Source organism: Bos mutus, chromosome 12, assembly GCF_027580195.1.
Source record: "Bos mutus isolate GX-2022 chromosome 12, NWIPB_WYAK_1.1, whole genome shotgun sequence".
Lineage (NCBI taxonomy): Eukaryota > Metazoa > Chordata > Mammalia > Artiodactyla > Bovidae > Bos > Bos mutus.
In genome coordinates this window covers 54557852-54570328 of record NC_091628.1, presented here as the reverse complement: position 1 = coordinate 54570328, position 12477 = coordinate 54557852, and the positions used below count along the sequence as shown (strand labels likewise).

The 12477-nt window shown below is 38.3% G+C and overlaps 1 protein-coding gene across 1 annotated transcript in view; it reads right to left on the bottom strand.

The window, feature by feature from the left end:
* The window catches only part of NDFIP2 (Nedd4 family interacting protein 2), a 71496-nt gene that overhangs the window by 15570 nt on the left and 43449 nt on the right, over positions 1 to 12477 (bottom strand). Inside the window, exon 4 of the mRNA XM_070380647.1 lies at positions 7195 to 7288. Within this exon, the coding sequence (XP_070236748.1) occupies positions 7195 to 7288 (94 nt within the window). The remainder of the gene's footprint in view (positions 1 to 7194; positions 7289 to 12477) is intronic.

The following is a 12477-nucleotide window of genomic DNA, read 5'->3' as shown; positions in this document are numbered from 1 at the left end:
TCACAGGTATCTTCCTATATCAAAACACAGGAAGCATTGACAGAGAAATCCAAAACAGCAAAATATTTCCAAAGTGTTATTTTTTTTGTACCACTGAGCATGTATATGTTTAGCTTTGGGGGGAAAAAGCATTTAAACACTGTCCAGTTTCTTCAAAATCAGACCTACCACTATCTACTAGACATATCATTGTGCCCCAAAGAGGAACAAGATTCAAAAGGACGAAAAAGTACTTAATGAGGTGTCATGTTTTCTTTATGGGCTCCACCAGCAGTATGAATTCCTATAAACTGTGCTCATGTGATATAATTTGTTACTGACTGAACTGCACTCGCCTCGAAACTTGTAGATTAAAGTCCTAACCCCCCAGTGTGACTTATGTAGAGACAGGGCCTTCAGAGAGGGAGTTACGAGTACCTGAGGTTATAAGGGTAAAGCCGTAATATACAGGACTGGTGTTCCTACAGGAAGAGGGAGAGATGGCAGAGAGTTCTCTGTGCACACACGCAGAGGCGAGGCCATGTGAGGACACTGCAAGAAGACAGCCATCTGCAAGCCAGGAGGAGAACCCTCACCAGAAACCAAGTTTTCTGGCTCTCTGATCTCAGACTTCTAGCTTCCAGAACCGTGAGAAAATAAATTTTCATTGTTTAAGCCACCTAGACTGTGATATTTTGTTACAGCAGCCTGAACAGACAAACATGTAACTTAATCACCTTTAACTGCTCTCACATACACAGGCACTAGTTAAACAGAGCTGTGACTACTGAAGCATAGATGGATTCACTTTTTATGCCCTTTGGCCTATAAGACAGAAAGTAAAGATGAGTAAGTCTTTAAGGTACAGAAAGGGCAGAGCATTCCATTCTGGATCCTCACAGGGTCCCCAGCCTCTGGGATCTAATGCCTGATGATCTGAGGTAGAGCTGATGTCACAGTTGAAATAAAGTACACAATAAATGCAATGCACACGAATCATCCCAAAACCATCCCCCCTCCTCCCTGGTCTGTGGAAAAATTGTCTTCCATGAAACTGGTCCCTGGTGCCAAAACGTTGAGTACTGCTAAGACACGTCTGAATCGTCAGGAAAAGGATTTAATAAACATACACTAAACCTCCGGTATGGAAAATCCATAAAAGAATGTGTAGTAGAGACAGATGAACAGATATCAATACATGCCTAAGAGAGAAGACATGAATACTTTTCTTTCAGCTCCACCTTCATTCATGCATGTTCCGCTAGAGAGCTAGAACAAAATAAGGAAGCTTAAAAGGTGTAGGGATGGGACTTTCCGGTCGGTCAAGTGGCTTTGACTCCACACTTCCAATCAGAAGTCTGAGATCAATGAGTCAGAAAATTCCATTTCTGGTGAGGGTTCTCTTCCTGGCTTGCAGATGGCTGGTTAGGGAACTAGATCCCACATAGCACAATTAAAAATCCACACGCCACAAATGAAAAGATCCCACAGACAGCAGTGAAAACTGAAGATCCTGCATGTCGCAACTAAGACCCGGCACAGCAAAATAAATCAGGTCACCTATTCCCAACACAGCAAGGCCCAAGATGGAACCCAGAGAAGCAACAGGTTCATATAAGCTATACTCCTGTGGAAAAGTAAGATTTGGGGGAGTAAATAACAGGGAAGTAGGAAAATTAGCACAGGAAAGTTGGTAAAGTATGCTTAGTGTTGCTCCAATTATAATTCTCTGCTTGCGGTCCTTTTTTTTTTTTTTTAAGAGCAAATAAGGCAGGTTTAGACAGGTGAATGGCATCTGAAAGAAGGCTGCCAATCAACTGACTTACTGGAACTGAGAGGAAGGAGAACACCACCTGCTCTTAACAGCACTCATAATTCATGGCATTTCACGTATACTAACTCATGGGACCCTTACATTAGCCTTTGAAGAAGGCCGAGATCAGAATTAATTCCCTTTCACAGAAGGGCAATTACAACTCAGAACAGTTAGGCTCCACACACGAAGTCACAAGGTAAGTAAGAAGCGTTGTAGGTAGGACTGTGGCACCCAAGTCTTTTTCTTTTTTTTTTGCAACCAAGTCTTTTACACCTGTATACACTGATCATTTTATATATATACCTTCCACCTACCCAAAGAATTTGTTGGGTAATCAGAAAGCAATACTATATACTATAGTTTATCCATTAACTAGTATGGCTACACTTTTACATTTTCAATAGCCACAAGATATGTATTAATAGTAAAGGGAAAAGAGTAACTCCACAGTGAAGAAAGCTGGCAGACACCACCTTATCCTGATGAGAGTTAACATCACTAGTAATAAGAATTCTAGTAATAAGATACCCAGTAATAAGGTATCTAGATCATTGCCTTCTGATATGATGCACTGAAAACACAGCATTTCTGTGGTGTTCTGGGGGAAGGGCGATGCAAAGTGGGGCCGAATGTACCACCTGAATCTAATGGAAACATTAGCTAAATCCAAATTGAAAGACATTTCACAAAATAACTGACCAGGATTCTACAGAAGAATCAAAATTGTTACAAAACAAAGACAGACTAAGAAACTGTTCTGGATTGAGGCAGATGATGGAAACACAGAGGCTAATGACTTCCCTGGTAGCTCAGATGGTAAAGCCTCTGCCTACGATGCAGGAGACCTGGGTTCAATCCCTGGGTCGGGAAGGTCTCCTGGAGAAGGAAATGGCACCCCACTCCAGGATTCTTGCCTGGAAAATCCCATGGACAGAGGAGCCTGGTAGGCTACAGTCCATGGGGTTGCAAAGAGTCAGACACAACTGAGCGACTTCACTTCACAATACAATGTGTAATCCCAAAATAGATGCTAGACCAAGAAAAAGACATCCGTGGGACAGCTGGGAAAATCTGAAAAAGGTCTACAAACTAGTCAGTGTTATTTCATGATGTTAATTTAACTTCCCAATGTTGATCACTAAAGTTATGTATGTTAACACTTGGAAAAGCTGGATGAAAGCTATATGCCAATTGTACTGTTTCTGCATTTTTCTTCCTAAATTTGAAATTATTTCAAAAATGAAAAGTTTAAAATGTTTAAAACAATTTGATACTTGCTCTGGAAACAAACAAGTGAATATTACAAATGAATGAACACCAATATAATACTAACATTAAGCACTTATTAATTTTATCAAAGAAAAATCCTCATTATATATGAATGCACCACATTTCAAATAGACCCAAAGAATAACTGATTTTACTATACTTGATTCTGAACTGCATAAAGGCAAATTTCTGTCTCATCCTTATGCAATTCTCTTTATTTAAACTATCAACAGTTGAGAAAAACATGAAGCTAACAATGTATTAATTTTCAGACATTTCCAATAAACTACAAGCAATGAAATGACCAAAAAATTATTTTCCTTATAAACAGAACAAATTCAATAAAATTTAATACTTCACAAATATTATGAGTTTCTTAAGGTACAGTTACAACTCTTATATATCTCCCCTTTCTAGATGCAATTACAATACATGAGCCCAAAGCTGTATAAAAACCTAGCTTTATATGAAGAGAGTAAGTCACTGATGCCTAACAAGGCAATCAATGTGTGGTACCCAGATAACCTCTTTAAGAACTATCGTTTATATGACTCATCCATGGTAGGTACTTGAAAGTACTTACTGAATAAAGATATTCAATATCACTAATCATTGGGGAAATGCAAATTAGACCACAACTAGATACCACCACATAACTATTAGATTTCTAAAATTTTTTAAACTCTCAATACCAAATGCTGATGAGGATCGGAGCAATAGGAACACTCATTCACTGCTGGTGGGAATGCAGAATGGAACCGGAAGAATTTCTTACAAATCAGAGTTCACATTTCAAAACATCTTTCTAATTCTTTTTAAACTTACTTGAAAGTGAAAGTGAAGTAGCCCAGCTGTATGAGACTCTTAGCGACCCCATGGACTGTAGCTTGCCAGGCTCCTCTGTCCATGGGATTTTCCAGGCAAGAATACTGGAGTGGGTTGCCATTTCCTTCTCCAGGGGATCTTCATGACCAGCGGTTGAACCCGAGTCTCCAGCACTGCAGCGCAGACTCTTTACCGTCTAAGCCACCAGGGAAGCCCAATTTACAAATAACCTAGTATCTCTTTAACTATGTTTCCCTCAAATCTAAAATGGGAATAATCCAAGTGATTAATTATTATGATAGCATGCTGATATGAAGACTCACACATGGTACAAAAGGACAAACCTCAGAAAAAGTTTTCTAAGTAGAATATAGATTACGTTTTTAAGCACGAGAGTTCAAGTAATTTCCACAGAATGTCACTTATCCAATGAACCAAACCTTAATTTCTAGCTTTTAACTAACAGACATATAACTGACTTCTATTTCATTCCCTTTGAGAGAAAATCTGTTAAAAGTAGGCTCAGAGCGGTGACACTTCAAAGGATTACGAGAAGCAAAGCATCATCAGGGAATATACACATTTCTTTCTTTACATTTTCTGAACATGAGCAAGCAGTTATCTTACCAAATTTACGTGTAAACTTTAAGGTTACATGTAGTAAGAGACTGAATTGTGGATGGTGAAAACAGAGAAAGTAAAATTAAACCAACAAAAGGTTTAAATTGAAACATTCTTCGTGAAAATCACTAGTTTTATTTGCACAACTTATATAATCTGAAATGTTTAAATTATAAACCATGTTAAAGAAAATCTATTTCCAGACCTTAGAAATAGACAGCAGAACAGAATCTAAGCAATAGCTTGTTGCTGTTTAGACGCTAAGTCATGCTCAACTAGCTGCTGCTGTTAAGTTGCTTCAGTCATGTCCGACTCTGTGCGACCCCATAGACGGCAGCCTACCAGGCTCCTCTGACCCTGGGATTCTCCAGGCAAGAATACCGGAGTGGGTTGTCATTTCCTTCTCCAGTGCATGAAAGTGAAAAGTTAAAGTAAAGTTGCTCAGTCATGTCCGACTCTTTGTGACCCCAGGACCTGTAGCCTACCAGGCACCTCTGTCCGTGGGATATTCCAGGCAAGAGTACTGGAGTGGGTTGCCATTGCCTAGCTACTGTATAGTTTAGTGTGTGGAAAATGTAGCATGTTGCAATTTGTGGACAGCCACTAGATGGCAGTGACTACAAATAAATCTGAAGCACTGGCCTATAGCCTTTACCCAAAGAATGTATCAGGAAATGAAGGTGACAATTTATATAATCTTACTCTTAAAATATCAGTGCAGTATTTGTCTACAAAGATTCCTATTCTAATAGGAAGCATAAAGATATAAATTGTATAAATTTAATTTAGGAAAACTGTAATAATAGGCAGATAATTCACATTAACACATTAAATGTAAACATTTACATTCATATCGATTAATATACCACCACTGACCAAAAACAGAGCCAACCAAGTGCCTACGTTACTGTGCATTTACAACACTGGTGTATCAGGAAAATGCTTTCAGACCTAAAAACACACATTGAGAAGAAGATAGCACAGTTAAGTGAAATACAGAAATGCAGAGATGATAACTAAGCTCAAGTCAAATAATTAGATGGTGTCAAATAACATGTTTTTATTTGTAAGAAACAGGTATTTGTACTACAAGTAATTATAATAAATTTAAATTCTTCCTTTACCAATTAAGATTTCTTAAAAGACAACCATGAAAGGAATTAATGTTTACGCTACTCTTTTTGTAAATAAAATATGTGGGAAGGCTGTTATTAATATAAAGAATTACCAGGTGAACTAAGAAAAAAATTAAGGTTTACTAGACTAATAGTACAAAGAAGAATTATTTTGTAGCCAAAGTGTGATTTTCTTTTTCATCATACTAAACATGTGTGCATTAATCACTCAGTCGTGTTCGACTGTTTGCAACCCCAAGGATTGTAGTCCACCAGGTTCCTCTGTCCATGAAATTCTCCAGGTAAGAATACTAGAGTGGGGTAGCTGTTCCCTTCCAGGGGATCTTCCCAACCCAGGGATCAAACCCAAGTCTCCTGCATTGCAGGCAGATTCTTTACCCTTTGAGCCACCAGGCAAGTCCCGTACTTAACATATCTAATGACAAATTGTAACTAAAACCACAGGATATAAATATTGCATATACATTATCTGATTGCCAACCTGAATATAATTTAGTAAATCCGAAGAGGAAAATATAACTGCCTGCACATCCACCCACATACTTCTGATACTTCCATTCTTCAGAAGATGAAATGCAAGAAAGAAAAGAAGCAAGAAACCATTTCAAAATGGAGGAAAAGGTAACTGAATTTTTAGACTCAGAAGTAACTCAACTCGGGAAGTATATATTTTCCATACTGCCTATTATTAAAGCTGAATGTGGTACTTTAAGTAAAACATTCCTCAGTTTTATTATTAAAATTAACTATACAGTTGAAATACATTAAGTCAGCATGCTATCAAAGAAGGTATGAAAGCTTGATCACTTAACTAGTTGAGGGCAGAAATTAACCCTATCATAATCTGATAAATTTACTTATCCTATTAAATCTGATAAATCTAAGAATTATTTTAGTAATTTAAACAGTTTGAGTGTCACATTATTATTTACTGAGTGTACTATGTGCCAATTCCTGAGTTAGGAATTGGAATAATGAAGACTATAACGAAGTCTTCTTAAAGCATAATCTACTTTATAAAGTCCAATGCTAAATTAAGAATGTTGCAAAATGTTAAAATAACTATTACTCAGGTTTCTGGTCTTCTAGTGATTCGCCATTCTCCACAAATAGGACAAACTCATATTTCTATGTCTCAAATCACACTGTCCCATTTGCCCAGACTACCTCCTGTTTTAAGACACTCAAGTGGATGTTCTCTGTTCCAAAAACAGAATTTACCATTTCATTATACATATTCCTATGGCCCCAAATGGACATGTAGAATTTCACATACAAAAACATATCTAGCTTTCAATATGCTTATATGCATCTCTATATAGTAAGCATCCAGCATAATAACTGCAATATAAAGTTACCTGCTAGGTGCTGAACAAATTCAAGGACTTGCATCATAACATATGATCAGTTAGTTCAATATCAAGAGCAATTTACATTTTAAACAATGTAACACACACTGACAATACTTGTCTTCCTTCACTGCCCACATTAAATACACAGACAACTAACACCTGCAAGAAAAAGGTCTGGAAATGAAATATTACTTACTGAAAAATGCCAGCATGAAAATCCCATCGTTACCCACTCTGAGCTGGTCTGGGTCATTGAAGTCATCTCTTGGTGGACACTCTTCCTCTTGAATCTGTAAAAAATTCACCATTAGATTAGTTCACTAAACTAATTACAACTTTATTACCTTAAGTGAAAAGATAAAAATTTAAATAAAGTCTAATGTCCTCAATGTAATGTATAAGCAAAATGAAATGATACAATGTCTGGCACATAATAAGTACTCAAAAAATGTCAGTAGTTATTAGTTTCCATGGGCACCCTTGAAAAGAGTAACTTTGAAAGAGAACACAAAAAAGGTAAAAACTGAGTAACACTGTATTAACGAAAATATCACAAAAGAAAGATGTGACACTGCTACCTTAGTGTCAAAGTGAGAAAGGATTTTTCATAATCAACAGTGAACTCTGATACAAACTCCATGGTTGGCAATCTGGCAATATATATCAAAAATTAAAATGTATACATCCTTTGACACAGTAACTCCAGCTCTTGAAAATCACTTGTAAGAAATGATGTATTAAAGACAATTCACTGCAGCAATGTTAATAAAGGTAAAAAATCAGACAAAATATAAATGCCCATCAGTAGTGGGCTACTGTCAGGAGACAATTATCTGTGAGTCTTTGATGTTTCTACATCTTCCAGGTAGAGGCACTGGCTCTGTATTATCTTTTCAAGGATGTTTATATAGTATACAGCTTTGAGTCAGACAAACAGTATCTCCCTCCAGAGCAGGGCTCCCTGGTAGCTCAGTTGGTAAATAATCTGCATGCAATGCAGGAGACCCCAGTTCCATTCCAGAGTCTGGAAGATCCCCTGGAGAAGGGATCGGCTACCCACTCCAGTACTCTTGGGCTTCCCTGGTGGCTCAGCTGGTAAAGAATCCGCCTGCAATGCAGGAGACCTGGGTTCGATCCCTGGGTTGGGAAGATCCCCTGGAGAAGGCAAAGGCTACCCACTCCAGTATTCTGGCCTGGAGAATTCCTGGACTATACAGTTCATGGGGTCACGAACAGTCAGACATGACTGAGTGACTTTCACCAGAGCAGAGAGGCAGTTGTGCTTATTGACCATTAGAAAATATTGGGTTCCCCTAAACTCAGGGTTCCACACTGCAACTGGAGGCATTGCTGGCCTTGTTTGAGCTGCCCTGTGGGACCTGAAGCTCGGGAAACTGGTGAGCAAATGATAATACTCTGACTACTACTGCTGCTGTGAATAATAAAGTTTCTGTCTGATGTCTTCTGTGAGCATCCACCAAACTGTGACAAGCTAATTAGACAGCTTACAAGTAGGGTAAAATCTCAGACCAGTGATAATTCTGAGACCAATGAAACAAATTATTATACATTGAAAGGAGAGGTAAGGTACGGTGGCTATACAGATATCTCATAGAGCAGTGTTTCAGGCAGAGGGACAAGCCAGTGCCAAGGTCCTAAGATAGAATCAGACCTGGCATGTTACAGAAATAGCAAGGAAGCTGACATGGTTGAAACCAATGAGAGCAAACAGGAAGAAATGTCAGAGAGTCCACGAAAGGACCCAGAGCTTTACTGAGTGAACTAGGAGGTCTCACAGAATTTTTAACAAATAAGTGACATGACCTGATCTACAAATATATTATCTCCATGTTACATACACGTAATCTCTCCTGGGTGTTTTGTTTCAACTTTGTGTTGGTACAGACAGAGCTCAGAGAAGCTAAGTACCCTGCCCAAGATCACATAATTAGCTAGGTCAAGGCAGGACTTGAACCCAGGATACCAACATTCTTTCCATCCAAGCATGGCTGTCTCACTATATATATTGCTTTCCTGAAGGAAAAAGATTTTCAAAACCATACTGCTCATTATTTAGGCAAAAAGATCCCTTAAACTCTGCAATCCTATATCCAAGGCAACCTTCTGATGGTCAGTGTAATCACTAGCAATGATTAAATACATATTAATAAATTTTGTATCATTTTAAGCTAATTCAAGAAAATAAACACTAAAGCACAGTAGGAGCTCCAAAAACACACTATCAATATAATGGCAAGCATAAAATATTTCATATTCTTCTGAAACACCAGTCCAGTCCAAGAGATTTTACCATAGGGACATCATTTTTACAAAGATAGGCGACATATACACAAAGATATCCTTTACAACATTAACACTGGAAAACACACTCTTGAAAAGATTCTAACTGTTCACTAAAGAGGAATGGGCCCTATATTAGAGTATATTGATTCCATGGAATCTCACTCAACCATTAACATAACAGAAAATACATAAAATGCTTTAAAAAATGAAAGATGGAAGCTACACAATAATTTCAATTACATTAAACACTGACTTAGAAGACTTTTTAAGAAAAAATTTAAAACAAACAGCTGTCTTAGGACAACAATAGTATTTTTTCTAATTTCCCACACTGGCTATTTTAAAGAAAGCATTCATTAACTTAATTAACTGTTATTTCTTAAACACCAAGGATGTGCTAGGTAATAGCTAGGTATTAGAAACAGTCTTGGGGTTGTGCATAATTTATCAAGTGCCAGCTTTTGTGTCAAAATTGTACTCACATAGAATTTTAAACAAGGTACAAAAAAATGAATCCTATCCACTATATTCTTATAAGATGAGACTAAGTGGCAAGCCATGTTTAAAAGTTTTATAAAGTGAATTATGTGAAATTCAAATATTTTTCATCAGTTCAGTTCAGTTCAGTCACTCAGTCATGTCCAACTCTTTGCAACTCCATGAACCACAGCACGCCAGGCCTCCCTGTCCATCACCAACTCCCAGAGTCCACCCAAACCCATGTCCATTGAGTCGGTAATGCCATCCAACCATCTCATCCTTTGTCGTCCCCTTCTCCTCCTGCCCTCAATTTTTCCCAGCATCAGGGTCTTTTCCAATGAGTCAGCTCTTTGCATCAGGTGGCCAAAGTACTGGAATTTCAGCTTCAACATCAGTCCTACCAATGAACACTCAGGACTGATTTCCTTTAGGATGGACTGGTTGGATCTCCTTGCAGTCCAAGGGACTCTCAAGAGTCTTCTCCGACACTACAGTTCAAAAGCATCAATTCTTCAGCGCTCAGATGTCTTCACAGTCCAACCTTCACATCCATACATGGCCAGTGGAAAACCATAGCCTTGACTAGACGGACCTTTGTTGACAAAGTAATGTCTCTGCTTTTTTAATATGCTGTCTAGGTTGGTCATAACTTTCCTTCCAAAGAGTAAGCATCTTTTAATTTCATGGCTACCATCACCATCTGCAGTGATTTTGGAGCCGAGAAAAATAAAGTCAGCCACTGTTTCCACTGTTTCCCCATCTATTTGCCATGAAGTGATGGGACCAGATGCCATGATCTTAGTTTTCTGAATGCTGAGCTTTAAGCCAATTTTTTCACTCTCCCCTTTCACTTTCATGAAGAGGCTGTTTAGTTCTTTCTATTTTTCATAGAAATATTAAAAATGGATAATGCATTTCAGTAAATCTACTGAGTCATCACATAATCATACCTGCAACCCTACACAATAAAAATAAGAAACAGCAGAAAATTGTTTCCAAGTGTCCTGACTACCTACATTCCCCCAATGAAACTGGGTTTAAGAAATAAACTTTCAGTTAATCCAGTTGAGATTTATTTACAACTGAAGTACTCAAGTGCTAATCAGATCAGTTTTTTATCCAAATCAGGTATAGAAACTCATACTCGATGATAAGCTGCAGACAGAGGGTGCTGGAGCAGGGGGACAGAAACAGACAAATTTGAAAGATTTTTTACAAGGGTCAAAGTTAGTTTCTTTGTACAACTCTGTTTCTACTTTCCACAAAATTTTCCACAATCTTCATAAGCTAGAGTTAAAATGGTCTCAGAAACAAGTAAAAACAGAAAACTTTTCTGTATGGGCATATTCCAATTCAGGCAGAGAATCAAATTACTTTCTAAAACAAGACACTGGAAATGACGACAGTGAGGGGTTCTAACAGTAACACTTCAGTTTTCTCTCCAAAAGGTAAAATTACTTCTATCTCAAGACACAGAGAACAAGACTTAATGACTCCTACTTTCTCTTTAGTTTTGATCCAATAGAGTGGAAGTTAGGGCAATAGAGGACGTAAGATCCTTAACATCCTTTACTGGAGTTGGTACCCATCCCTTTCTCTAGGGGATCTTCCCAACCCAGAGATCGAACCTGGGTCTCCTGCACTGCAGGCAGATTCTTTACCATCTGAGCCACCAGGAAAGCCCTAAAGACCTTTACCATTTCCAAAGTTCCCAGGGAGACATTCTCTGAGAAAAGGAGCCACTGTCCCACGTCACCAAGAAAGTGTGTGCATGTATATACAAACGCGTACATAAACACACATGCACTAATAAAAACTCCACACCTTACAGATCTGTCCTCCTGCTCTATAATTCTCTCCTCCCAACATCAAAAATCCTTACTGACTGAGTATTTTTATGCCATGGTCTTAATAGAAACTTACTTAACTCTCAGACGGAAAATGCATCAATAATAAATTTGCGGTTTACTATCTTTACTTATGTGCCCAAAACTACTTATGATGATGTTTAACTCTGTGTGTGCTGGAGGACGGGAGTGGGAGGAGGTGTGGAGACGGTTGTGACTGATGAAAGAAACCCGACCGCTCACCCATCAGACAATCTACTTGTTGGGCGCTGGCCTGTTGGTGGCAGGGTGAGAATGCTGCACATACAAACATGTTCCTCCCCGCCTTGGCCCCTCACCTCATTCCAGCTTTCCTCCATGACATAATATTTTGTGTTCTTTTCCTGAACAGAATGGGGATGAATCCAAGATTTGAAATGACACCTCTAAAGTCTAAGGCAAGAAAAAAAGGTAACAAACTCTAGTCCTGCTTGCAGCCATGGTAAAATGTAATTCCCCACTTTTTACATGACTGAAGAACAATAGCATACATACATCTCATTCCCTTTTATCGAGATAGCCACTCCTTTACCAGAACAGGAAATAACATATGCATCTATCACTGACTCAATTACTAAGACAGGGAAGATGGGGGAGAAAGGGTGCTGGAATCTTTGAGCATCATTCCCAAATTCTGGGGTGGCATGTGTTCAAAGGACAGGAAAAAAAAAAAAAAAAGTGAGTTGACAAACATAAGTTTGTAGGCCTGGTAAATTCTTTCTTTGTGTTTTAACCTCAGTTCAGTTCAGTTCAGGTCAATCGCTCAGTTGTGTCCAATTCTTTTCAATCCCATGGACTGCAGCACACCA